Source organism: Erithacus rubecula (genome assembly GCF_903797595.1).
Source record: "Erithacus rubecula genome assembly, chromosome: 3".
NCBI lineage: Eukaryota > Metazoa > Chordata > Aves > Passeriformes > Muscicapidae > Erithacus > Erithacus rubecula.
This window is the reverse complement of record NC_136689.1, coordinates 137489412-137517364: the sequence shown is the minus strand read 5'-3', so window position 1 is coordinate 137517364 and position 27953 is coordinate 137489412. Positions and strand designations below refer to the sequence as shown.

The 27953-nt window shown below is 55.5% G+C and overlaps 1 protein-coding gene across 1 annotated transcript; it reads left to right on the top strand.

The window, feature by feature from the left end:
* Positions 1-10: 10 nt before the first annotated feature.
* Positions 11-27953, top strand: PUF60 (poly(U) binding splicing factor 60). Its single transcript, XM_079301841.1, has 13 exons — positions 11-98; positions 4726-4821; positions 12151-12240; positions 13030-13080; positions 17354-17515; positions 20278-20370; positions 22135-22348; positions 23703-23893; positions 24297-24432; positions 24879-25114; positions 26422-26786; positions 27360-27774; positions 27903-27953. The coding sequence occupies exons 1-11, from the start codon at positions 72-74 to the stop codon at positions 26719-26721; spliced, it is 1596 nt and encodes a 531-aa protein (XP_079157967.1). The 5' UTR covers positions 11-71; the 3' UTR covers positions 26722-26786; positions 27360-27774; positions 27903-27953.

The window sequence follows — 27953 nt, the reverse complement described above, 5'->3', positions numbered from 1 at the left end:
GAGCGCCTCTCTCGCCTCCTCTTCCCGCCGAGATCTCGCGAGAGCCGCGCGCCGCGGACCGGGAAGAGAAGATGGCGGCGACAACGACGATGGCGCTGGTGAGGGGGCGAAGGGAGCGGGCCCGGCCCGGCCCGGCCCGGCTCGGCGGGGCCGCCGCCGCCTCTCCCGCCGCTCCCCGCGGGGAAGGTGCCGCCGCTGCCGGGCTGCGGCTCCCGGGCCCGGCCGAGGGGCCGCGGCTGCAGCGCCGCCGCTGAGCGCTCCCGTGCAGGGCTCGGGACGGGGCTGATTTTAACTAATTATTGCCTTTAAATGCTTCATCTGGGGCTGCTGTTAACAAATTATTGCCTTTAAATGTTCCATCTGGGGCTGCTGTTAACAAATTATTGCTTTGAAATGCTGCGTTTGGGGCTGGGCTTCACAAATCCAGCGCTGCAAATTCTTCTCTCTAAGTTCTCTCAAATGCCCCTTTTTGGGCTCATATTCCCAAATTCTCCCGTTTAAATGCTCGGATTTGGGCTCCCGTTCTCAGATTTTTTTTGAATTAAATGTTTGGCTTTAGGCTGAGTTTGCCGAAACGTTCCTTTTTAGGCTCCTGTTCCCAATTTTTTTTTTTTTTTTGTTTTAATACTCCGGTTTGGGCTGAATTTCCCAAATCCATTGGTTCAAAAGCTCCTTTTTAGGCTGAGTTTCCCAAATATTTCTGTTGAAATGCTTGGGATTGGGCTTTGTTTCTCCAGTCCATTGCTTGGAACTTTCCTTTTTGGGCTCCTGTTCCCAAATTCTCCTGTTTAAATGCTCATTTTGGGGCTGAATTTCCCAAATTCTCCTGTTTGAATGCTCAGAATTAGGCTGAGTTTCCCAAATTTTCCTGTTTAAATGCTCAGGTTTGGGCTCCTCTTCCCAAATTTTCCTGTTTAAATGCTCAGGTTTGGGCTCCTCTTCCCAAATTTTCCTGTTTAAATGCTCATTTTGGGGCTGAGTTTCCCAAATTTTCCTGTTTAAATGCTCATTTTGGGGCAGGTTTCTTAAATCCTCTTGTTTGAATGCTGGTTTTGGGCTCTTTTCCCCAAATTTTCCTGTTTCAATGTTCAGTTTGGGGCTGGGTTTCCCAAATCCATTGGTTCAAACTCTCATTTTTGGGCTCTTTTTCCCAAATTTTCCTGTTTAAATGCTCAGAATTGGGCTGAGTTTCCCAAATTTTCCTGTTTAAATGCTCATTTTGGGGCTGAGTTTCCCAAATTTTCCTGTTTAAATGCTCAGGTTTGGGCTCCTCTTCCCAAATTTTCCTGTTTAAATGCTCATTTTGGGGCTGAGTTTCCCAAATTCTCCTGTTTAAATGCTCAGTTTTGGGCTGAATTTCCCAATTTTTTCTATTTTAATGCTCAGTTTGGGGCTGAATTTCCCAAAATTTCTTGTTTTAATGCTCATTTTGGGGTTGAATTTCCCCACCCCCAGCCCAGCTGTGTTTTGGGGTTTTGTCTCCTGTTCCCCCCTCCTTGTTTTCATGGAAAATTTGGGATTTCTGTGAGGAACAGCTGTGATTGCAGAGCTGGGAGGATCCCAGAAGGGATTTTATCCCAAAAATAGAAATAACCCTCACTGGGTTTTCTGCCCCATCTTTCCTTAATCCTTTGGGTTGAGGAATTTCCCAGGTGTGGGTGAGGATTTGGGAACAGGGGCTGGGAATCCATCCCACATTCCCTTTTCCCTCTGGGATCACCTGTTGGGCTGATCCAGGTGTGATTCTCAGGGAATTCTGATCCAGGTGTTATTGGTGGCTCTGGGATCCCCTGTTGGGCTGATCCAGGTGTGATTCTCAGGGAATTCTGATCCAGGTGTTATTGGTGGCTCTGGGATCACCTGTTGGGCTGATCCAGGTGTGATTCTCAGGAATTCTGATCCAGGTGTTATTGGTGGCTCTGGGATCCCCTGTTGGGCTGATCCAGGTGTGATTCTCAGGGTCCCTCTCCATTCCTGGCTGGTTTTGGTGACTCTGGGATCACCTGTGGGATCTGCTCCAGGTGTGGGGTCTCTGCAGTTTGGAATGTTGCCTGGCACCAGTGCTGGGATCCTGCTCCCTGTTCAGCCCCTCATTTCTTAGGTTCCTTCCCCCATCCCTTGGGATTTTCCCTTTACTCTCTCCTGGCAATCTCTGGGCTCTGTGCACCCCTGGGAATGGGCAGAGTAAAACCTCTGGGGGGGTTTGGAGCATCCCCTGGCACTGTCAGCCCTCACAGCAGCTCCTCTGATTCCTGATTCCTTCTGCATTCCCAAATCCCAGCTGGGCTGGCTTTTGCTCAAGGGAAAGCTCCAGCTCTTTCCTGCTCTGAGCAGGGATTTTCCCTTGCTGCTTCTGGGGTGGTTGGTGGGAATGTGGAGCTGGGAGAAGGAGCCAGCCCTGGTTGGGTGGGTGGAGCTGCCAGAGCTCAGGAGAGCATCACAGGCAGGGAGGGGCAGCTCCTGAGCTGGGACCCAGCACTGGGGCCACAGCTGGAATCACAGCTGGAATGATGGTCTGAGCAGGGGGTCACAGCTGGAATCACAGCTGGAATCAGAGTCTGAGCAGTGGGGTCACAGCTGGAATCACAGCTGGAATGATGGTCTGAGCAGGGGGGTCACAGCTGGAATCACAGCTGGAATGATGGTGTGGGCAGGGGGTCACAGCTGGAATCACAGCTGGAATCATGGTCTGAGCACTGGAATCACAGCTGGAATCACAGATGGAATGATGGTCTGAGCAGTGGGACCACAGCTGGCATCCCAGTCCCTGCACTGGGATCACTGTGCTGGAGTCAATCCCAGTCCCAGCACTGGGATCACTGTGCTGGAGTCAATCCCAGTCCCTGCACTGGGATCACTGTGCTGGAGTCAATCCCAGTCCCAGCACTGGGATCACTGTGCTGGAATCCCAGTCCCAGAGAGCTGCAGTGGGACTTTAGCCAAGGCCTTGGAGTGCCAGCACAAGGGGAATGGCTCCCAGTGCCTCAGGGCAAGGTCAGGGGGGATTTTGGCAGGAACCCCCTCCCTGTGAGGGTGGGCAGGGCTGGCACAGGGGCCCAGAGCTGCCCCTGCATCCCTGGCAGTGCCCCTGCATCCCTGGCAGTGCCCCTGCATCCCTTGCAGTGCCCCTGCATCCCCTGGCAGTGCCCCTGGATCCCTGGCAGTGCCCCTGGATCCCTGGCAGTGCCCCTGGATCCCTGGCAGTGCCCCTGGATCCCTGGCAGTGTCCCTTGGTCCCCTGGCAGTGTCCCTGGATCCCTGGCAGTGTCCCTGGATCCCTGGCAGTGCCCCTGGATCCCTGGCAGTGCCTCTGGATCCCTGGCAGTGTCCCTGCATCCCTGGCAGTGTCCCTGGATCCCTGGCAGTGCCCCTGGATCCCTGGCAGTGTCCCTGCATCCCTGGCAGTGCCCCTGGATCCCTGGCAGTGTCCCTGCATCCCTGGCAGTGTCCCTGCATCCCTGGCAGTGTCCCTGGGTCCCTGGCAGTGCCCCTGGGTCCCTGGCAGTTCCCCTGGATCCCTGGCAGTGCCCCTGGATCCCTGGCAGTGCCCCTGGATCCCTGGCAGTGCCCCTGGATCCCCTGGCAGTGCCCCTGGATCCCTGGCAGTGCCCCTGGATCCCTGGCAGTGTCCCTGCATCCCTGGCAGTGTCCCTGGATCCCTGGCAGTGCCCCTGGATCCCCTGGCAGTGCCCCTGGATCCCCTGGCAGTGCCCCTGGATCCCTGGCAGTGCCCCTGGATCCCTGGCAGTGCCCCTGGATCCCCTGGCAGTGCCCCTGGATCCCTGGCAGCACCTGGGGCAGTGGGTGTGTCCCTGCCATGGCACTGGGTGAACTCCCAAAGCTTTCCATCATTCTGGGATTTGGGAAAGCTCAGAGAAGGTTTTAAAGTGAGAACTGGGGTGAGCAGAGCTGGGAGGGAGCAGTGGGAGGAGAATTGCAGCACTGGGATCCCAGTGCTGGGACTGGGATTGGCTCCAGCACAGCACTCCCAGTGCTGGGACTGGGACTGGAGCACAGCAATCCCAGTGCTGGGACTGGGACTGGAGCACAGCAATCCCAGTGCTGGGACTGGGATCCCAGCTGTGACCCCAGTGCTGGGACTGGGACTGGAGCACAGCAGTCCCAGTGCTGGGACTGGGATCCCAGCTGTGACCCCAGTGCTCAGGCCATGGTGGGACACTGTCAGGCCATGGTGGGGACACTGTCGGGCCATGATGGGGGCACTGTCAGGCCATGGTGGGGACACTGTCAGGCCATGATGGGGGCACTGTCAGGCCATGGTGGGGGCACTGGCAGGCCATGGTGGGACACTGGCAGGCCATGGTGGGGACACTGTCAGGCCATGGTGGGGACACTGTCAGACCATGATGGGGGCACTGTCAGACCATGATGGGGGCACTGTCAGACCATGGTGGGGGCACTGTCAGACCATGGTGGGGACACTGTCAGGCCATGGTGGGGACACTGGCAGGCCATGGTGGGACACTGGCAGTGTGTCCCTGGGGGGATGGGGATGTTCTGGCTGCTCCCAGAACATTCCAGCCATGGGGAGCTCTGGCAGTTCCCAGCACATCCCTGTGTTTCTGTGGTCACTGGGATGGCTCTTCCCACAGCCACTGGACCATGAGCTGCTGTTGCTGGCACACAGCTGGGTTTGGGCAGGTTTGGGGGTTCCACGAGAGCAGACAAGCCCCAGCCTGTTCCTGAGCTTCTCTGTTTCCTCAGGGCACGGAGTCCATCAAGATGGAGAATGGGCAGAGCACAGCAGCCAAGCTGGGGCTGCCCCCTCTCACCCCAGAGCAGCAGGAAGCTCTCCAGAAAGTGAGTCCCAGATTGAACAGCTGCTGGGGGTGGGGGGTGGTTGGTTGTGTTCCAGCCCCTGCTGGGTGGGTTTGAGCACTTTGGGGAGCATGTGGGGAATGGCTGGGGTGGGTTTCATTAAAAATCAATCACTTCAGGAAGATGGCAGCTGGTTCAGCTGGGGGTGGTGAGCTGGGGTGAGGGATTGAGGGAGTGAACTGGGATTGAGGGAGTGAACTGGGATTGAGGGAATGAACTGGGATTGAGGGAGTGAACTGGGATTGAGGGAGTGAACTGGGATTGAGGGATCAGAGCCAGGGGTGAACTGGGATTGAGGGAGTGAACTGGGATTGAGGGAGTGAACTGGGATTGAGGGAGTGAACTGGGATTGAGGGAATGAACTGGGATTGAGGGAATGAACTGGGATTGAGGGATCAGAGCCTGGAACTGGGATTGAGGGAGTGAACTGGGATTGAGGAAATGAACTGGAATTTGGGGAGCAGAGCCTGGGTGAACTGGAATTTGGGGAGCAGAGCCTGGGTGAACTGGGATTTGAGGAGCAGAGCCCTGGTGAGCTGCTGGGTTTGGGAGCAGATGCAGAGCAGGCTGGGTGTGCTGAGGGGCAGAGCCCAGCCCAGGGGGGCCAGGGGGGTGCAGCCCCTCCCCTGCTGTACCCCTGGCTGTGCAGATCTCTCTGGGAGGAGAGGACTGGAGAAGGCTGTGCCCCAACCCATCCCTCAGGTAAGGGGCTGGGGGGTGGGGAGGGGAATGCTGAGCTCCCTGTGCCCAGGGATGGACTCTGGAATGTTCTGGAGCTGTGGGCAGTGCCTAGGGATGGACACAGAATGTTCTGGAGCTGTGGGCAGTGCCCAGGGATGGACACAGAATGTTCTGGAGCTGTGGGCAGTGCCCAGGGATGGACACAGAATGTTCTGGAGCTATGGGCACAGAATGTTCTGGGGCTGTGGGCAGTGCCCAGGGATGGACACAGAATGTTCTGGAGCTGTGGGCCATGCCCAGGGATGGATTGTGGAATGTTCTGGGGCTGTGGGCAGTGCCCAGGGATGGACACAGAATGTTCTGGAGCTGTGGGCAGTGCCCAGGGATGGATTGTGGAATGTTCTGGGGCTGTGGGCAGTGCCCAGGGATGGACACAGAATGTTCTGGGGCTGTGGGCAGTCAAGTCCCCCTTCTAAATTAAAAGAAAAAGCAAGAGAAGTGTTTGTAATCCCCACAGGGCCCTTTGCAGAGGAGAACAAACAGCACTCAGGGATCTGTGGACACCTGAAGTGCCCAGGGAAATCTTCACACTGGTGCTTTTCTTACAAACCTAATCCTAATACAGTAACAAAAAACCCACCCCCATTCACCAGATTTACCATTTCAGCAAAAAGCCATCCAACAAATGGCTTGGAACAGTTGCAAGGGAACAGAAGGAGTTCATCCTGTGCTGCAGAGGGGCTGGCTGGCTGGTGATTGGGATGCTGCTCAGCATTTGGAGGCTGTGCCTTGCTGCATCCTGTCTCTGGTGTCACAGCTCAGGGTGGCCACACCAGAGTACTCTGCTGTCCATTGAGACACAAGTGTACCCCCCACCCCAAACAATGAGTATTGTGGTCCCTCCCACTTGTTTGTGGTCAGGCCCTTCACTCAGGCAGGTGTGTCTCACCTGCAGCCTGTGAGGAAGTGAAAAGATTCCCAGTGACAGGGTTATTGGGATTTTGGGGCACTGTAAGGGGGTTGAGGGTGTGCAGAGTTGGCTGTGTGGTGTTTCACCAGCCCCTTTTCTGTGTTCCAACACCCTGTCCCAGTCTGGGGTTTCTCCTTTGCCCTGAGATCACCCCAGAGGGACATGAGGTGGTTTTTCCTGAAGCAGCCAAAGAGAGATTGCTGGAGATGGTTTTCTCTTGTTCCAAGGATTGTTTATTGTTTCTTATCTCAGGCACCTTTAGCCTGGCCAGCAGGGTCTGCTCAGCCTGGCATCCGTGGTGGGATCTGCCTGGTGAAGTCAGGGCTGATCTTAGATAGTTTGTACTACATATTACATGTTTACAAAATGTTCCCAATACAATACAATTTTATTAAATGGTCCAGCCCTGACCCCATCCAATCCAAGAGTGCCAATGTGTCACCCAGCATGGATGACAGGGAGAAGAAGGAGGAAAAGGTGTTCACCCCCCAAATTCTCCATCTTGGCCACGTGTCCCTTATCATAAACATTCCCAAAAGTCTATTTATCTACGTTCTAACAATCTAATTTACACTTCACTAATTTTGGCAGCTTGTTTCCATTCTCTTTGTGATAACAACTTCCCCCAGGGGTTAGAATTCAGCACCTGTGACACCAGGGTCTCACTCAGGAGTCTTTGAGACCCTCAAAGGGGGGGTTTTGAGACCCCCAAGGAGGCCAGGGGTGCACCCTGGACTCCCACCCACCCTTCAGAGTACCATGAGCACACTCAAGAATGGCCTGAGCTGTTGGAGAATGGGAGGTGTCTCTTATGTGAGACTCCCCACATCTGCCAAAACTGCCTCCTCTCCTGAGAGAGGCCACTGCCAGTTTTCCCAGCAGAGGCATCCCCAGGATGGCAAAGGCCACTCTCCAGTGGGCAGTCACATCACAGCCTTTCTCCCCTGTGTGAGCACACACCCACATGGCAGAGGAAATGTCACATGCACCTGCCAAATTCAGCAGTGTGAGTGACATCTGCCTGCCAAAGCTGCAGGGCTTTCACAGCCCTGGGGTTCCCCCCTGCTGGTAAAGGTGCAGCCAGGCCATGACAAGCATCACAAGAAGTGACAGTGTCATGAGCCTCAGTGGCTGGGAGATGAAATTGCTTCTGCAGGGTGTTTGCATTTTGATGGAAGAAACCTTGCTGTGCCCAGGCTTGTGCAGTCCTGTCAGGCTGAGGTGCCACCCCTGCAGGGTCAGCCCTGGAATTGCCTTCTGTCAGGTAAATCTGTGTGACTCCACGTGTGCAGCACATCACAGGGATGAGCTCAGTCTTGGGTTGCACACCACAGGGCCTTCAACAGCTGGAACATGGCATTGTCAGCCTTGCTCAGGAGCACACAGTCCAGATGCTGAGTGAGGTCTGTGACTGGAGCAGAGTCAGAGGTACCTGAGCAAATCCTTGGAATGCCATTGTGAGTGCTCAGTTATCTGAGCAGAGCCTGTCTCGTGGCCTTGCAGTGATTGCCAGCCAGACTCATCCTCCCAGGTAACAGTGGCCTTCCCTGTTCTGCCTGGCCCATCTGTAAGGACAGCAGGGCCTGGCACTGGCACCCCACTGTGCTTGGGTTTCAGAGACAGCTGTCCTTGCCATATGGAATAGCTGGTGGCTGGGCAGGTGATAAATGATGTGCCCTGTGAAATCCAGCAGTGCACTTTGCAAGGGAACACTGTTAACCAACCCCCTCCAGCTCCACAGGCAGCACAATTCTCACTGCCATCAATTGCACACATCACTGACAGCATTTGAGTAGCAGTCAGGCAAACAAACACTGTGGTTGCTGTGTTCTTTCACTGATGTGGCAAAAGGAGCCACTCCAGAACGTGCAAGGGAAAGGACCAGGTGTCATTCCACTGCCAGTGCTGCCTGTGGGGTGTGAGTCTGCAGCAGGGATGAGCAGTGCTGTCAGTGGAAGGTCTCCTGGTGAGTGAAGGAGCATGCTGCACCTGTGCAGGGCTTGCTGTGCCTCTGGGTCAGCATCAGGGGTGAGCCCAGTCAAGAGTCCCCTTCAGGATGTCACAAAGTGGGGACAGCTGCTGTGTGGCCAGTGCTAGAGAAGGGCTCAACCAGCCAATGACACCCAGCAGTTTCTGAGCATCATTCAGGGTTTCAGTCCAATCTGTCAATTGCATGTCCTGATGCTGAATTGTTTGGTCCAGGATCTTCACCCCCAAATATCTCCAAGGAAGTTTCTGCTGGACCTTTTCTGGAGCCACCTGCAGTCTGTACCAGTGTAAAGCAGGGGCAGCTGAGGTTCTATCCTACTGGGATGTCATCCATGTAGTGATAACAGTACACAGGGAACTGCTCCCAGACCCCAGACAAGACCCTTGACAAAGAGTTGGGCTGTTATGGCAACCCTGTGGCAAGACCTTCCATTGATCCCTCTGTGCAGGCTCAGAATTGTTCACTGCAGGCACTGTAAAAGTGAATTTTGGTCTGTCATCAGGACACAAGGGGGCTGTGAAGAAGCAATCCTTCAGATCAATGGCCAGGATGGCCCATCCAGCAGGGAGCTGGTGGGTGAAGCCATGCCAGGCTGCAATGCCCCCATGCTCTCCATCACTGCATTAATTTTTCTGAGGTCTTGTAGCTACCTCCATTTGCCTGATTTTTTCTTTATTACAAAAACTGGAGTATTCCAGGGACTATTAGAAGCTTCAATGTGTCCCTGCTGCAATTGTTCTTGTACCAATTAATGAAGGGCTATCAATTTATCTCCTGGTAGGGGCCACTGGTTTTGCCAGACTGGGGCTGTGTTTGAGAGCTCACTGCACCCCTGGGTGCTCAGCTGGGGTTCTGTGCTTGCCATGGGTTTGCACAGTGACCTGGCTTTGTGCACTCTGCACACCATGTCAGCCTTCTGCTGCTTCTTCTTGCCTTTCTTCTCCCCCTGATTCTGATATACAGTGTTTGCACAAACCAGCATTGTCAGGCCAGCTGCTTACACAGCAGCTGCCTCACAACATCCTGGACTGGGGCACAGTGATCATGAAATTATAGAATTCTCAATAATTTCTGAAATAATCTATCAACAAGATCTTTATGTTGTACTTCTGGGGGGCAGAATTATTCCAAGAGTTCCTTGGGAAACAGCCCTTGGAAACAAAGGGGTCCAGGAGAAATGGATGTGCTTCAAAGCAGAGCTGCTGAGGGCACAGGAGCAGACTGTCCCTGTGTGCTGAAAGTGTCAACAAGGCAAGTGTCCAGTCTGCATGAGCAGGGAGCTTTTGAGTTAACTTAGGAATAAAAAAAAAAAAAGATGTATCATCTTTTAAAGGAGGGACTGATTTCTCAGGAAACATTCAAGGGAGCTGCTAGGACATGTAGAAAATAAATTAGGGAGGCCAAAGCTCAGTTTGAACTTAACTTGGCAGTTTCTGTTTAAAATAATAAAAGGAGTTTTTACAAATATATTAATGGTAAAAGGAAGAGTATAACCAACCTGTGTTCCTTTATTGCATGAGGCAGGAAACCTAGTAACTAAAGGAAAAGGCAGAAATGCTCAATGCCTTCTTCACCTCAGCCTTTAGGGGTAAGACAGCTTGTCCTCAAGACCACAGGGGTTGGTGAGTGGTGCCAGGGAGCAGAATGGTGCTCTTGTTATCCAGGAAGGGGCACTCAGAGAGCTGCTGGGATATTTATAAATCCATGGCACCAGATGGGATCCATCCCAGGCTGATGGGGGAGCTGGCAGATGAGCTCTCCATCATTTATCACGAGTTGTGGCTCCCTGGTGAGGCTCCAGGTGATGGGGACCTGGCCAATGTGACAGCCATTTACAAAAAGGCAGGAAGGAGGATCCTGGTGACTACAGGCCAGTCAGCCTGACCTCAGTGCCAGGTCAGAATGGAGCAGTTCATAATGAGTGCTGGCACACTGCACTCAGAGGATGGCCAGGGCATCACACCCAGCCTGCAGGGCTCCACCAAGGCTGGGTCATGTCTGACCACCCTGGTGTCCATCTGTGAGCAGGTGACACGCCTGGTGGGTGCAGGAAAGGCTGGGGGTGTCTGCTCAGACTGCAGCAAGACTTTGTCTCCCACAGCATCTCCTGGAGAAGCTGGCAGTGCACAGCTTGGACAGCAGCACTCTGTGCTGGGTCAGGGACTGGCTGGATGACCAGAGAGGGCTGGTGATGGTGCTGCATCCAGCTGGGACAGTCACCAGTGGGGTCCCTCAGGGCTCTGTGCTGGGTCAGGGACTGGCTGGATGGCCAGGGAGGGCTGGTGATGGTGCTGCATCCAGCTGGGACAGTCACCAGTGGGGTCCCTCAGGGCTCTGTGCTGGGGCCAGATCTGTTTCATATTTGTACAGAGGATATGGATGAGGGCCTGGAGTCCTTCAGTAGCAAATTTGCAGATGACACTAAGCTGGGAGCTTGTGTTGATCTATTGGGAGATAGGCAGAGTCCAACAGCATCAAGTTTAATAAGTCTGGGTGCTGAGTTCTACCTTTTGGCCATAAAAATCCTCTACAACGTTCCAAGCTGGGGAGAGTGTGGCTGGATAGTGTACAGGCAGAAAGGGACCTGGGGGTGCTGGCTGACAGGAATATGAGCCAGCAATGTGCCTTGGTGGCCAGGAGGGCCAGTGGAACCCTGCATTAGGAATGGGGTGGCCAGCAGGAGCAGGGGGGGTCATTATCCCCTGCTGAGGCCACACCTTGAGTGCCGTGTCCAGTTGTGCCCCTCAGCTTAGGGAGGATGTTGAGATGCTTGAACGTGTCCAGAGGAGGCAGCAAGGTTGGTGAAGGGCTTGGAGGCTCATGAGGAAGGTTTGCAGGAACTGGGGTTGTTCAGCCTGCAGAAGAGGAGGTCAGAGGTGACCTTATTGCTCTCTGCACCTTCCTGAAGGGAGGCTGCACACAGGTGGGCTCAGTCTCCTCCACCTGCAGCACTGACAGGACCAGGGGACAGTCTCAAGCTGTCAGAGAAGGTACAGCTTGGATGTCAGGACCAGGTGTTAGTCTCTGTTTATTAATTCCTTTCTGTTTACCAGAAAGTTATCATCCTGGGAAAGGCTCAGGCCAGAGCTGAGAAACTGCCTCAGCCTGGGAAAAACCTCCCAGCCTGAGAAAAAGAGCTCAGAGCCTGAAAAAGGCCTGGCAGACTCTGCCTGGGCCTTCAGTGGTGTCCTCAAGGGATGGACACAGAATGTTCTGGAGCTGTGGGCAGTGCCCAGGGATGGATTGTGGAATGTTCTGGGGCTGTGGGCAGTGCCCAGGGATGGACACAGAATGTTCTGGAGCTGTGGGCAGTGCCCAGGGATGGATTGTGGAATGTTCTGGGGCTGTGGGCAGTGCCCAGGGATGGACACAGAATGTTCTGGGGCTGTGGGCAGTGACTAGGGATGGACTCTGGAATGTTCTGGGGCTGTGGGCAGTGCCCAGGGATGGATTGTGGAATGTTCTGGGGCTGTGGGCAGTGCCCAGGGATGGATTGTGGAATGTTCTGGGGCTGTGGGCAGTGCCCAGGGATGGACACAGAATGTTTTGAGGCTGTGGGCAGTGCCTAGGGATGGATTGTGGAATGTTCTGGTCCCTGCTGCAGCTCAGCCCTCGTTCCCTGGCTGCTCCCTGCCCCTGCAGCTCCTGTTTTTTGGTTTTTCCCCCCCAGGCCAAGAAGTATGCCATGGAGCAGAGCATCAAGAGCGTGCTGGTGAAGCAAACCATCGCCCACCAGCAGCAGCAGCTCACCAACCTGCAGGTGAGAGCCCCTGCTGCCCCCCTGTGCTCCCCCCTGCAGTGTGGGCCCTGGGAAGCAGTCACAGCCCTGAGCCTGCAGCTCCCTCCAGGCTGCCCTGACACCTCTGCAGCAGCCAGGACACACTCTCTGCCTCCCTGCTGCACGTCCCTTGCTGAGATTTGAGCAGCCAAAGACTCTGTGCCGTGGGTTTCTCTGCTTCTGGGCCGTGTTGTGAGGTGCTGAAGGCAGGAGGGGGTCCTGGAAATGCTGTCCTGTGCCTGGGGGGGGGTCCCACGTCCCAGTGCTGCCCCATCCCCCTGCTCTGCACCCAGGTGCTCTCAATTTCACACAGGTTCTGCACTGGGAGAGCCCTTAACTGGGGTTTGCCCTCCCCTCCTTCAGAGCTTTCTGGAACATCTCCCTGCCTTCCCTGGAGCCCCAAGGCAGGGGCTGTGCCTGAGGAACCCCTGTGGATGTGCTGAGGCCGGGGCTGTGCCTGGTTCTGAGGGTCTGCTCTGGTCTGAGGGGCTCCTTTAAAAAAAAACAATGCTGGGGCTGAACCAACGCCAGGACTCACAGAGGTCACTGTCCCCCTGACCCCCTGGGAGCCCAGCCTGCTTCCCAAGGCAGCAGCAGGAGCCCAGCCTGGCCTGGGCAGCTCCTGGGCAGCCCCAGGAGCCCTGGACTCGCCGGACACTCAGTCCCAGAGCCCAGCAAGGAGAGGCCACGGCTCTGCTTGAGTTTGTACAAACAAACAGCCACAGTTTGCTCAGCTCCAACAGACTGAACTCTGTCTTTACTGTCTTTCAGATGGCAGCAGTGACAATGGGCTTTGGAGATCCTCTCTCACCTTTACAATCGGTCAATAGACATATTCACTTCTTCTGGGGGCATTTCTTAGGCAGGGCCTAGCGTGGGGACCTTCCTAGTGGTGCCAGTGCTTTGTCCTCGCCCAGCACAGCCCTCCCAGCTCCCCCCGTGCACTGGACACGCCCGGAGCACAGCGAGGTGCCCCTGCCCCAGAAGACCCCAGGCTGGGCAGTCTGCCACTCAGGGGGCACAGACACAGCTGTTTTAGATTTCCACCAGTTGTGAACACACCCGTGAGAAATGGTGGGAGCTGCAATTTCTAGGGATGCTGCAGTTCTGAGGTTGCCACAGCCTCACACTAACGGCCAAGGTAACTGACCGACCAAGGGGCGATGCTGGTGGAGCCTCCCTTTCCTCCCAGCAGCCAGGGCTGGGGAGGGCCGGGGTGCTGGAGGCTGGCAGAGCTGCTGGAGCCCAGCTCAGGGTCTGTGCTGGCCATGGCCCTCACCAGGGCAGCCTGGCACCTCCTGAGGGCAACAGAGGAAGGGACAGAACCCAGCAGAGAGCTCGTGCCAGCCTTTGTGCCCCTTCTTTGAGGCCTCAGAGAGCTGGGGGACTTGGCATGATCCACCCCCTCCTTGTTCTAGAAGTGCCTGCTGTGGCTGCTCTCTGTACCCAAGGGCTCACTTGTGAATCATCTGCACTTTGGTGAACAGCTCTGCCTTCTGATGGCACCTCAGGGGCAGCACTTGGGGTTTGCTGTCACTCAGGATCTGTGCTGCTGTGAAACACAGAGGGTGGCACTGCAGGGAGAGGGGCACTGCAGTGGATTCCCCATGGCAGTGGGGAGCCAGAGTGGGGCTGTGGGCCAGGGGAAGTTTGGAATGGAGCAGAGCAGCTGCATTTGGCAGAGATGCTGTTGGAACTCCCCCATCCCTGGGGCTGCTGCAGCTCCAGCAGTTTGCCCTGAATTGGTTTGGGCTCCTTGTCCCCAGCTGAGTTGGTGGCACAGGAAGGTTGTGATGGTTGGTGACCCCCAGGGCACAGGGCTGTGACCCCTTTGCCTCAGCCATTCCTCCTTCAGGAGTCTCAGCCCAGGAGCAGGAGCCTGGTGCAGTTCAGAGCACTCAGGGATCCCCTTGCTGTCAGGTGCTTCACCCCAGATTCCCTTTGCAGTGCACAAACCAGCCCCTGTCCAGCACCTTTCCTGCTCCTCTGTGGGGCAGCACAACCTGGATGAGCTCTGGCTCATCCTCCCTGCACGTGTCCCAGTGTGAGATTGTCCCTCCTGCACCCCTGGACTCACTGTGTCACCTCTGGTGCTCGTGCTGAGGGCTGTGCATCACCTGCTTTGGGTACAGCAGCACCCCCAGGTGGGGTTGGGGCTGTGAAATCACCCCCAAACCCCTGCAGGGCAGCTCTGACAGCCACAGTGGGGGCTGCTGCTGCCTCAGGCTGTTCCATGGGACAGCAGGAGGAGGAGGAGGAGGATCAGGGGCACTGGATCAGCCTGGGGCTGCTCAGAGCAGTGAGATGTGCTGGCAGGAGGAGCAGAAGGAGGATCAGGGGCACTGGATCAGCCTGGGGCTGCTCAGAGCAGTGAGATGTGCTGGCAGGAGGAGGATCAGGGGCACTGGATCAGCCTGGGGCTGCTCAGAGCAGTCAGATTTCCTGTGTCCAAGCTGTGCTGGGTTCAGGTGCTCAGGGCTCATCGCAGCTCTTCTTCCTGCAGCTCCCAAATCTCAGGGTCATTAAGGCTGGAAAAGCCCTCCAAGGTCACAGAGTGCCACCCTGTGCCTGATCCCCACATTGTCACCAGAGCTCTGGGTGTCCCTGGGCACCTCCAGGGATGGGGACACCCCCTGGGCTCCCTTTCCAGGAAGGAATTCTGCTGTCTGAGAATGCCAAACCCTCCTCAGTCCCCCTGATCTCCTGTGGCAGGGCAGGGGTCACCTCAGGAGTGGCACTTGGGGTTTAGTGTCACCTCAGGAGCAGCAGTTGGGGTTCAGTGTCACCTCAGGGGCAGAGTCTGCAGCTTGATGTCCCTCAGGAGCAGCAGTTGGGGTTTAATGTCACCCAGGGGCAGCAGTTGAGGCTTAGTGTCACCTCAGGAGCAATGCTCAGGGCTCAGTGTCACATCAAGAGCAGCAATTGGGGCTCAGTGTCACTTGAGGAGTGGCAGTCTGGGCTTAGTGTCACCTCAGGAGTGGCACTTGGGGCTGAATGTCACCTCAGGGGCAGCAGTTGGGGTCTGATGTCACTCAGGGACAGTCTGGGGTGGCAGCTGTCCCTGTTTGCAGTGTCCTGTGTGCAGTGGCAGGAGTCCAACCCCCCCCAGGCTGCTGTGCCTGTCCCAGAGGGGCTGCAGCACCCCCAGGCATGGCAGAGCTCCTCAGGGCACCCCAAAAATCAGCCTTGAGAAGGCTCTGGGTGCTCTCCCTGTTCCCCAGGCATGGCCGAGCTCCTCAGGGCACCCCAAAAATCCTCTCCTGAAGGCCCTGAGTGCAGCCCCTGTTCCCCAGGCATGGCATGGCTCATTAGGGCACCCCAAAAATCAGCCTTAAGAGTGCTCTGAGTGCTCTCCCTGTGCCCCAGGGGCCCCCAGGCATGGCAGAGCTCCTCAGGACACCCCAAAAATGCTCTTCTGAAGGCTCTGGGTGCTCTCCCTGTTCCCTAGGCATGGCTGAGCTCCTTAGGGCACCCCAAAATCAGCCTTAAGAGGGCTCTGAGTGCTCTCCCTGTGCCCCAGGGCCCCCCAGGCATGGCAGAGCTCCTCAGGGCCCCCCAAAAATCCTCTCCTGAAGGCCCTGGGTACTTTCCCTGTGCCCCAGGTTTGTCCCCCCCAGTGCAGGCAGTGACTCCTGCAGAGCCCCCCATCTTCAGGGGGTGTCAGACCCCAGGGACCCCCCGTGCTCTGCTTTTTGGGCTTGCTGCTGGGAGGAATGGCTGGGTTTGGCTCAGAGCAGCTTCCCAGGCTGGCCTGGGACACAGCAGGGCCCCCGTGTGCCGTGGCTGGGGCTGCACCAGTACAGCCCAGTGCCACCAGTGCAGGGTGGCTGCTGGCCCTGCTGGGCCTGGCAGCGATTTTGGCTTTGCTGCTGAGCTCTGGGCAGTTCTGGGTCTGGAATTTGAGCTCTGGGCAGTCCAGGATTGCCTGCATCACTGCGTGGGGCTGGGTGGGATTTAGGGTCCTGTCCCACCCAAACCAGTGTGGGATTGCCTGCATCACTGGGTGGGATTTAGGATCCTATGTCTCCCAAACCTTTATGGGATTGCCTGCATCACAAGGTGGGACTGGGTAGGATTTGGGTTCCTGTCCCTCCCAAATCCAGTGTGGGATTGGCTGCATCACAGGGTGGGACTGGGTGGGACTTAGGGTCATGTCCCACCCAAACCTTTATGGGATTGCCTGGATCACTGGGTGGGATCTGGGGTCCTGTCCCACCCAAAGCTTTATGGGATTGGCTGGATCACTGGGTGGGATCTGGGGTCCTGTCCCACCCAAACCAGTGTGGGATTGGCTGGATCACTGGATGGGCTCGGTGGGATTTAGGGTCATGTCCCACCCAAACCTTTATGGGGTTGCCTGGATGTGGCAAAGAGCAGGTGATCTCTCCTGGGAAAGGCTGGGATTCTGGAAAGCTGCTGCTGCCCCAGTGCTGAGGAGTTTTGAGACATTCCTTTCACCATATGCCCAGTTCTGGGGGGAGGCTCTGGCGCCGCGGGGAGCGGGGGGAGGCTCCCAGTACTCCCAGTACTCCCAGTATTGCCAGTGTTCCCAGTTTCAGCTCCTTGGGGCGGGGGTGGGAGCACCCAGAGCTGGATCCGTGCTTCGGGGGGGAGTGGGAGGGATTCTCTCCGTGCCCCCAGCCCAGCCCTTGGCTGCCCTAAGCCAGGGGATTCCCTCCTGGCTGGAGATGAGCTCGGCCTGGGGCAGAGCCGGGCTCGGCTGAGCCGGGTTTATCCAGGATGAGCAGCCAGCAGGGACCTCCCTGTGCCACCTCTGCCAGGTTGTACCAGGGCCACACCAGGGCCGTGCCAGGCTGTGCCAGAGCTGTGACAGGCTGTGCCAGCTGTACCAGGGCCATGCCAGGCTGTACCAGGCTGTGCCAGGCTGTGCCAGGGCCATGCCAGGATCACACCAGGGCCATGCCAGCCTGTGCCAGAGCTGTGCCAGGCTGTACCAGGGCCACACCAGGGCCATGCCAGGCTGTGCCAGGCTCTATCAGAGCCATGCCAGGCTGTGCTGGGCTGGCTGGGCGGGGGCAGACGGGAGGAGCCCCCAGGGCCCCCGGGCTGAGCTGCCAGTCCTTGTCTCCCACAGATGGCAGCCCAGAGGCAGCGCGCGCTCGCCATCATGTGCCGGGTCTATGTGGGCTCCATCTACTACGAGCTGGGCGAGGACACCATCCGACAGGCCTTCGCCCCCTTCGGGCCCATCAAGAGCATCGACATGTCCTGGGACTCCGTCACCATGAAGCACAAGGTGGGAGGGGGCTGGGCTGGGCGGGGTTTGGGGCTCCGGGTCACCCAGACTAGTGTGGCATTGGCTGGGTCACAGGGTGAGACAGGGTGGGACTGGGTGGGATTTGGGGTCCCAGGTCACTCAGAGCTTTGTGGGATTGGCTTAGTCACAAGGTGGGGCTGGGTGGGGTTTGGGGTCGTATCCCTCCCAAACCAGTGTGGGATTGGCTGAGTCAGAGGCTGGGACTGGGTGGGGTTTGGGGTCCCTGGTCACCCAGAGCTTTGTGGGATTGGCTGGGTCACAATGTGAGACAGGGTGGGACTGGATGGCATTTGGGGTTTGGGGTCACCCAGACCAGTGTACGGTTGGCTCAGTCACAGGGTGGGGCTGGGTAGGATTTAGGGTCCTGTTCCACCCAAACCAGTGTGGGATTGCTGGATCACAGGTTGGGGCTGGGTGGGATTTGGGATTTGGGGTGACCCAGACCAGTGTGGGATTGGCTGGGTCACAGGGTGGGGCTGGGTGGGATTTGGGGTTCTGTCCCACCCAAACCTTTATGATATTGGCTGAATCACAGGGTGGGACTGGGTGGGATTTGGGGTCCTGGGTCACCCAGAGCTTTGTGGGATTGGCTCGGTCACAGGGTGGGTGGGACTGGGTGGGGTTTGGTGTCCTGTCCCACCCAAACCAGTGTAGGATTGGCTGGATCACAGGGTGGGGCTGGGTGGGGTTTAGGGTCTTATCCCTCCCAATCCAGTGTGGGATTGTTTGGATCACAACATGGGACTGGGTGGGGCTGGGTGGGATTTAGTGTCTTGTCTAACCCAAAACTTTATGAGATTGCCTGGATCACAGGGTGGGTGGGACTGGGTGGGATTTGGGGTCCTGTCCCACCTAAATCAATATGGGATTGCCTGGATCACATGGGACTGGGTGGGGCTGGGTGGAGTTTGGGGTCCTGACCCACCCAAATCAATATGGGATTGCCTGGATGTGGCAAAGAGCAGGTGATCTCTCCTGGGAAGGGCTGGGATTCTGGAAAGCTGCTGCTGTCCCAGTGCTGAGGTGGTTTGGGACATTTCTTTCAGCAGCTTGTTCCCTCTGATATTTTTATCTCAGGATAGAGAAGTTTTGAGTATGGCAGGCTGCTGGAGTGCTTCTGGCAATTCAGAAGAGCTTTCAGTTCAGATAATTTTCTTGGAACCCTGCAAAACTTAAAATATGAGACAGCACAGGGTCAGGTCATGGGACACCTGCTGAAATAAGAGAATTAGTAAAAATGAAAACAGAAGAATCTTAGATTTACAACTTAACTAATTATATTCATAGATTTGATTCAGGGGCATGTTTGAAGGTTTTCTAAAATTTAATTGGAACATTGAAAGGATTTAGGTTGAACAATAAAATACAAATCAACGAATTTTGTCCTAACAAAATAATCAGCTTTGCAGAATTCTGGATGAGGTGCTGGTGAGGATGAGGGTGCCCAGAGAGAATCTGTGGCTGCCCCTGGATCCCTCCAACCCAAACCTTCCCAAGGTTCTGTGGTTCCCAGGAACATCCTCCTCTCTTCCAGGCTGTCCAGATGCAGCCAAAAAAGTGTCCTGGTTTGCAGGACAGGTGTCTACCAATAAAGGCAGGAGCTTCTCTTTGAAATGGAGAATGTAGACCCCTCCCTCAAAATTGTTATAATTTTGAAATTAAGGGGCTCTCAGGCAAAGAGATGGGAATAGGAATAACAGTTCTTTACTAGGAAAATTAAAATAGCAATGCAGCATTACACAGAACAATCCCAACCCTGCCAGAGTCAGAATCCAAGCTGGCACAGTCAGTCAGTCAGGGTGGTGGCACAATCCCATTCCATGGTGCTGCATCCTCCTGCAGGGGCAGATGTGGCTCAGCTGGAGCAGTGATCCTGGAGAAGGTGCAGTTTCCTCTGAAGCTCCAGGGATGATGTGGAAGGGTCTGGTTTTCCTCTGGGATCCAGTGGAAAGGCTGCTCTGGTGTTCCAAATCTCAGTTTTTCTCTGGGTAGGAAAGGCTTGTCTCCTGCCCTGGCTGGAGCATCTCCCAGTGGGATGATGGAATTTTATCAGCCATGCCCTGGGATTCAATGGCCATGAACAGGAGATATCTGCTGGAGGGAGGATGGGCTGTGGGAAGATAAAGATGATTGCCCAGCTGGTTTAAAGATGGCCCATTAGCAGGAGATATCTCCCATGGAGGAAGATAAAGGCGATTGCCCAGCTGGTTTAGACATGGCCCATTAACAGGAGATATCTCCCATGGAGATGAGGAATGACTGCCACACGTGGCTTCAATCATTGGTGATAGAATCCACATTTCTGGCCACATCAACCCAACACAAGAGGAAAAAAACCAGCTCCATCCCTGTGGAGAGCAGGCTCCTTTCAGCTCTGGGGGAATGTTTGCAGCTCCCTGCTGTGCTGTGGGCCACAGAATGGCTGGGGTTGGAAGAGAGAGCCCAGAGTGCCACATTCAGTCATCCCTTAACCTGCAGGGATGGGCACCCCAGAGCTCCCTGGGCAGCATTTCAGGGGGAAATCCCTGATTCAGCCAGCCTGGAGTGTGCTGGGAGTGCTGGCACCCCCTCAGTGGGGTTTGCTGTGGGACCTCGGGCTGTGAGAGGCCCCAGAGTCAGAGAGGGAACTCTGCAGCATTTCCTGCTGTAATAAAATGTTTCTCTAAGGAATCCTCTCGGTGTTTGGGGTCAGTCCCACCTGGCAGTGCCACAGCTGCATCACTCTGGGCTCTCCCCTGCAGGGCTTTGCCTTTGTGGAGTACGAGGTTCCTGAAGCTGCCCAGCTGGCCCTGGAGCAGATGAACTCAGTCATGCTGGGGGGCAGGAACATCAAGGTGAGTGAAAATTCCCAGTTCTCGTTTCTGGGGTTGAGCATTTTCCTGGGAATGGCAGGACCATGGCTGGTAATGCTGCCCACTGCTCTGGGAAGGGGCAGGGAGCCCAGAGGGTGATCCCTGCTGGAACGTGTGTCCAGCATGGAGCACAGGGATCACTGATGGAATCAGGGTCTGAGCACTGGGGTCACAGCTGGAGTCACAGCTGGAATCATGGTCTGAGCACTGGAACCACAGCTGGAATCATGGTCTGAGCAGTGGAATCACAGCTGGAATCATGGTCTGAGCACTGGGGTCACAGCTGGAATCAGGGTCTGAGCACTGGGGTCACAGCTGGAATCACAGCTGGAATCATGGTCTGAATAATTGGGGTCACAGCTGGAATCATGGTCTGAGCACTGGAATCACAGCTGGAATCATGGTCTGAGCACTGGAATCATGGTCTGAGCAGGGGGGTCACAGCTGGAATCATGGTCTGAATAATTGGGGTCACAGCTGGAATCATGGTCTGAGCACTGGAATCACAGCTGGAATCATGGTCTGGGCACTGGAATCACAGCTGGAATCATGGTCTGGGCACTGGGGTCACAGCTGGAATCAGGGTCTGAGCACTGGGGTCACAGCTGGAATCACAGCTGGAATCACAGCTGGACTCATTGGCTCCAGGGACTCCACTCAGGTTTTCCCACCCACACAATTAATTCTTTGGAAGACAAAGCAATATATACTTAAATATATATATATATATGTATATATATATGTATGTATATATATATATATATATATATATATATATATATACATATATATATATATGTAGCATTATATTTATTGCTGTATGTGTGTGTTTTTATGAATCAATATATGTCAGTGTTTTTATTACTATATATATGTATTTATATATATTATTATATAGCAATATATTTATTGCTCTAAATATGTAATTGTATATCAATATAGTGCAATGTATTGCTCTATATATGTATTTATATACATATAAATATATAGCAATTTATTTATTGCTGTATATATGTGTATATATATCACTATATAGCAATATATATTATTCTATTCATATATTATTATTTTATTGTTCTATATGTGTGTTTATATATATATATCAACATATAGCAATGTGTTTATTTCTGTATATAAATATATATGTTGTTATATATATATATAAAAATATCTGTATTTAGAGATGTATTTAATATATATTGGTATATATAGCAATACATATAGATCCTCCTCCATATGACACAACAATGGGAATGTTCAATGGGAAATCATTCCCAGTTCACCCAGTCCAGTCTGGGACCCTTCCCCACCTCCCTGAGCCCCTCCTGGGGCTCCAGCCCCTTCCCCACCTCCCCCAGACCCTTCTCCACCTCCCCCAGACCCTCCTGGGGCTCCAGACCCTTCCCCAGCTCTCCTGGCACTCCATAACCTTCCCCACCTCCTGAACCTCCTTTTCTTCAGGCTGAGCTTCTTCCTCAGCTCCCTGAGCCTCTCCTGGCACTCCAGCCCCTTCCCCACCTCTCCTGGAGTTCCAGCCCCTTCCCCACCTCTCCTGGAGTTCCAGACCCTTCCTCAGCTCCCTGAACATCTTTTTCTCCAGGCTGAGCCTCTTCCCCACCTCCCTGAGCCTTTCCAGGTGCTCCAGACCCTTCCCCAGCTCCCTGAGTGCTCCCCATCTCCCCCAGGTCCTCCTGCCCCTCCCCACCCCCCCCCCGTCCCCCAGCCCACGGCAGGCTGTCCCCACAGGTGGGCAGGCCCAGTAACATCGGGCAGGCACAGCCCATCATTGACCAGCTGGCAGAGGAGGCGCGAGCCTTCAACCGCATCTACGTGGCCTCGGTGCACCAGGACCTGTCCGACGACGACATCAAGAGCGTCTTCGAGGCCTTCGGCAAAATCAAATCCTGCACGTTGGCCCGGGACCCCACCACGGGCAAGCACAAGGGCTACGGCTTCATCGGTACGGGGAGGGGGGTTGGAGGTGGGGTTGGAGTCAGGTTTGGGGTTGGGGTTGGGGTTGGATTTTGGTTTGGGGTTGAGTTTTGGTCTTGGTTTTGGTTTGCGGTTGGGTTTGGGGTTGGGTTTTGGTTTGGGGTTGAGTTTTGGTCTTGGTTTTGGTTTGCGGTTGGATTTGGGGTTGGATTTGGGCTTGGGGTTGGGTTTGGGGTTGGATTTGGATTTCTGTTTGAATTTCTGTTTGGGGTTGGGGTTGGGTTTGGAGTTGGGTTTGGGGTTGGAGTTGGGGTTGGGTTTGGGTTTAGGGTTGGGTTTGGGGTTGGATTTGGATTTCTGTTTGGATTTCTGTTTGGGGTTGGGGTTGGATTTGGGGTTGGGGTTGGGAATGGGGTTGGAGTCAGGTTTGGGGTTGGGGTTGGGGTTGGGGTTGGGTTTGGTGTTGGGGTGGGGTTGGGGTTGGGTTTGGGGTTGGGGTGGGGTTGGGAATGGGGCTGGAGTCAGGATTGGGGTTGGGGTTGGAGTGGGTTTGGGATTGGATTTGGATTTGTGTTTGGGGTTGGGTTTGCAGTTGGGGACGGTTTGGGGTTGGGGTTGGGTTTGGATTTGGATTTGGATTTGAATTTGCGGTTGGGTTTGGGTTTGGGTTTGGGTTTGGGTTTGGGTTTGGGGTTGGGGTTGGATTTGAATTTGGATTTGCGGTTGGGGTTGGGTTTGGGGTGGGATTTGGATTTGGATTTAGAGTTGGAGTTGGAGTTGGGTTTGGGTTTGGTTTGGGGTTGGGTTTGGGGTGTGGGTTTGGGGCTACGTTTGGGGTTGGGTTTGGGGTTGGGGTGGGTTTTGGTTTGGGGTTGGGGTTGGGGTTGGGGTTGGGGTTGGGGTTGGGTTTTCCACCCTGGTGAGGAAATTTCAGTGGCTGGGAGTGTTCTCTGCTCCGGGAGTCAGGATTGGGTCTGGGTCAGGGCTGGGCGTGGGGCAGTTCTGGGGTCAGGTTTGGGCTCAGGACTGTGCGTGGGGCGGGTCTGGGGTCAGGATCAGGTTTGTGGTCAGGTTTGGGGTCAGGTTTGGGTTTGGGGTCAGGTTTGGGTTTGGGGTCAGTTCTGGGCTCAGGGCTGGGTTTGGGGTCAGGTTTGGGGTCAGTTGTGGCCGTGGGGCCATTGGGGTGCCCCCAGCCCCAGCAGCAGCCTGTCCCCACAGAGTACGAGAAGGCACAGATCTGGGGTCAGGTTTGGGTTTGGGGTCAGGGCTGGCTTTGGGGTCAGGTTTGGGCTCAGGGCTGGCTTTGGGGTCAGGATCAGGTTTGGGGTCAGGTTTAGGTGTGGGGCCGTTGGGGTGCCCCCAGCAGCAGCCTGTCCCCACAGAGTACGAGAAGGCGCAGTCCTCGCAGGACGCCGTCTCCTCCATGAACCTCTTTGACCTGGGGGGGCAGTACCTGCGGGTGGGCAAGGCTGTCACCCCCCCCATGCCCCTGCTGACCCCTGCCACGCCCGGGGGGCTCCCACCTGCTGCTGCCGTGGCTGCTGCGGCTGCCACCGCCAAGATCACGGCACAGGTGAGAGGGGAGGGGAGGGAGAAGGGGGAGAGATGGGGAGAGAGCAGGGGAGGGGGAGGGAGCAGGGGAGAGGAGAGGGAACAGGGGAGAAGGGAGGGAGCAGGGGAGAGGGGAGGGAGCGGGGAATGGCTCAGGGTGAGAGGGGGATGAAACGGGATGAAACAGGTGAGAGGGGGGGATGGAACAGGTGAGAGGGAATGGAAGAGGGGATGGAACAGAAGAGATGGGGAAGGAACAGGTGAGAGAGGAAGGGCTCAGATGAGACATGGGGATGTCTCCCAGCCTGGCTGCAGGGGTGCCTGGGGTGGGAATTCCACAGTTTCCAGGTGTGGGATGCCCAGGGGGTCCCTGGGATGGGAATTCCCCAGTTTGGCCCCAGTGTCACCCTGTCCCCTGTCCCCAGGAGGCCGTGGCAGGAGCTGCAGTTCTGGGCACTCTGGCCACCCCCGGGCTGGTGTCCCCTGCCCTGACACTGGCCCAGCCCCTGGGGGCTCTGCCCCAGGCCGTGATGGCTGCACAGGCACCCGGGGTCATCACAGGTGGGTCCTGCTGCTGTCACACCTGCGGGTGCCACCTGGGGGTGTTCCCCTCCTCCTGTCACCTGGGTGTGTCCTGAGTGTGGCACCTGGGTGTGTCCTGTATGTGTCCCCTCCTCCTGGCACCTGGGTGTGTCCTGGGTGTGGCCCTGCTGCTGTCCCCTGGGTGTGTGCCCTCCTCCTGTCACCTGGGTGTGGTACCTGGGTGTGTCCTGGGTGTCCCTCCTGTCACCTGCATGTGTCCCTTCCTGCTGATGCCTCGCTGTGTCACCTCGATGTGTCCCCTCCTTCTGCTGGCACCTGGGTGTGTCCCTTCATCCTGTTCTCTGGGTGTGTCCCCTTCTCCTGTCACCTGGGTGTGTCCCCTCCTCCTGGCATGAAATGTCACTGACCATCCCCCAGGTGTCCCAGCCCCTCCCCCATCCCTGACCATCCCCCTCTCCCCCCAGGTGTGACCCCTGCCCGGCCGCCGCTGCCCGTGCCCATCCCCCAGGTGGGGGTGGTTAACCCCATCCTGGCCAGCCCGCCGGCGCTGGGGCTGCTGGAGGCCAAGAAGGACAAGGAGGAGGAGGAGACACTGCCTGAGGCCGAGCGGCCCGAGATGCTGAGCGAGCAGGAGCACATGAGCATCTCAGGCAGCAGTGCCAGGCACATGGTGATGCAGAAACTGCTCAGGAAACAGGAGGTGAGAGAGGGGGACACCTGTGTGACACCTGTGTGACACCTGATATCTGTGTGATACCTGTGTGACTCCTGTGTGACTCCTGTGTGACACATGAGCATCTCAGGCAGCAGTGCCAGGCACATGGTGATGCAGAAACTGCTCAGGAAACAGGAGGTGAGACACCTGGGACAGGTGTGTGACACCTGTGTGACACCTGATATCTGTGTGATACCTGTGTGATACTTGTGTGACACCTGTGTGACACATGAGCATCTCAGGTAGCAGTGCCAGGCACATGGTGATGCAGAAACTGCTCAGGAAACAGGAGGTGAGAGAGGGGGACAGGTGATCCCATGGATCTGGCTGTGATTGGTGCTGTGCTGTGTCTCACATTGATTGAATGTTAATGTTAATTCAGTGTTAATGGTAATTAAATGTTAGTTAATATTAATTAAATATGAGCTCCCATCCCTCCCCTCCATCCATGGTCCCAGAGAGCGTGACCGATTCATGCTGTGCTGTGTCTCACATTAACTGAATGTTAATTCAATATTAATTAATATTAATTCAGTATTAACTCACATCCCTCCCCTCTGTCCATGGTCCCAGAGTGTGTGACTGATTCATGCTGTGCTGTGTCTCACATTAACTGAATATTAATTCAGTATTAATTAATATTAATTCAATATTAACTCCCATCCCTCCCCTCCATCCATGGTCCCAGAGAGCGTGACTGATTCATGCTGTGCTGTGTCTCACATTGATTAAATGTTGATGTTAATTCAATGTTAATGTTAATTCAATGTTAATTAATATTAATTAAATTAACTCCCATCCTTCTCCTCAGCCCATGCTCTCATGGATCTGGCTGTGATTGCTTCTGTACTGTGTCTCACATTAATTGGATGTTAATTCAATATTAACTAATATTAATTAAATATTAACTCACATCCCTCCCCTCTGTCCATGGTCCCAGAGTGTGACTGATTCACACTGTGCTGTGTCTCACATTAACTGAATGCTAATTCAATATTAATTAATATTAATTCAATATTAACTTCCATCCCTCCCCTCCATCCATGGTCCCAGAGTGTGACTGATTCACACTGTGCTGTGTCTCACATTAACTGAATGCTAATTCAATATTAATTAATATTAATTCAGTATTAACTCCCATCCTTCTCCTCAGCCCATGGTCCCATGGATCTGGCTGTGATTGGTGCTGCGCTGTGTCTCACATTGATGGAATGCTGATGTTAACTCAGTGCCAATCAGTGTTAATTACCCATCCCCTCAAGCTAACGAAGCGCTAATTCCCCCTCCCGCAGTCCACGGTGATGGTGCTGCGGAACATGGTGGACCCCAAGGACATCGACGATGACCTGGAGGGGGAGGTGACGGAGGAGTGCGGCAAGTTCGGGGCGGTGAACAGGGTGATCATCTACCAGGAGAAGCAGGGCGAGGAGGAGGACGCCGACATCATCGTCAAGATCTTCGTGGAGTTCTCCATGGCGGCCGAGACGCACAAAGCCATCCAGGCACTCAACGGCCGCTGGTTCGCCGGCAGGAAGGTGGTGGCCGAGGTCTACGACCAGGAGAGGTTCGACAACAGCGACCTGTCGGCCTGAACTGAGCTGGGCGGGGTGGGGAGGGGAGGGGAGAGCTCTGGAGGGAGCCTGGGGGGATGGGACTGGTGAAAAGGGAGCCCAGGGCTGGGGAACAGCTCAAAACTGAACCCAGGGCTGAGGAACAGCTCAAAACTGAGCCCAGGGCTGGGGAACAGCTTAAAACTGAGCCCAGGGCTGAGGAACAGCTGAGCCCAGGGCTGAGGAACAGCTCAAAACTGAGCCCAGGGCTGGGAACAGCTCAAAACTGAGCCCAGGGCTGAGGAACAGCTGAGCCCAGGGCTGGGGAACAGCTCAAAACTGAGCTCAGGGCTGAGGAACAGCTGAGCCCAGGGCTGGGGAACAGCTCAAAACTGAGCCCAGGGATGAGGAACAGCTCAAAACTGAGCCCAGGCCTGGGGAACAGCTCAAAACTGAGCTCAGGGCTGGGAACAGCTCAAAACTGAGCTCAGGGCTGAGGAACAGCTGAGCCCAGGGCTGGGGAACAGCTCAAAACTGAGCTCAGGGCTGGGAACAGCTGAGCCCAGGGCTGAGGAACAGCTCAAAACTGAGCTCAGGGCTGAGGAACAGCTAAGTCCAGGGCTGGGGAACAGCTCAAAACTGAGCCCAGGGCCAGGAGAACAGCTCAAAACTGAGCCCAGTGGGCTGGGAATGGCCTAAACTGAGCCCAGGGCTGGGGAACAATTCAAAACTGAGCCGAGGGCTGGGCTTGGGGATGGGAGTGGTCTAAACTGAGCTGAGGGCTGGGCTTGGGGATTGGAACAGCCTAAAAATGAGGCCAGGGGACTGGGGACTGGCCCAAATCTAATCCCAGGGTTTGGCTGAACTCAGATCTGGGGAACGGCCCAAAACCTGATCCCAGGGCTGGGCTTGGGGATGAAAACAGCTCAAATCTGAGCCCAGGGGTGGGGAACAGCCCCAGTCTGACCCCAGGGCCTGTCTGAGCTCAGACCTGGGGAATGGGCCCAGCTCTGGTCCCAGGGCTTGGCCAAACTCCAGCTCAAGGACTCCTCTGTTCCTGGCCCTGGCCCTGGCCCTGGCCCTGGCTCTGCTCCCGTTCCTGGCCCTGGTCCTGGTTTTATTCCTGGCCCTGGTTCTGTTCCTGGTTCCGTTCCTGGCCCTGGCTCTGTTCCTGTTCCTGGTTCTCTTCCTGCCCCGTTTCTGTTCCTGGCCTGCCCCCTCAGCCCACCAGGTTTCGGTATCTGTGTGCAAAGGCCATTCCAGGACATTCCAGG

Excerpts from the sequence above, each read along its gene's own strand:
- PUF60 (XM_079301841.1), top strand. The coding sequence starts at position 72 with ATGGCGGCGACAACGACGATGGCGCTG. Across the intron at positions 99-4,725 it reads CGACAACGACGATGGCGCTG|GGCACGGAGTCCATCAAGAT; the intron begins GTGAGGGGGCGA and ends CTGTTTCCTCAG. Across the intron at positions 20,371-22,134 it reads TGGGGGGCAGGAACATCAAG|GTGGGCAGGCCCAGTAACAT; the intron begins GTGAGTGAAAAT and ends CTGTCCCCACAG.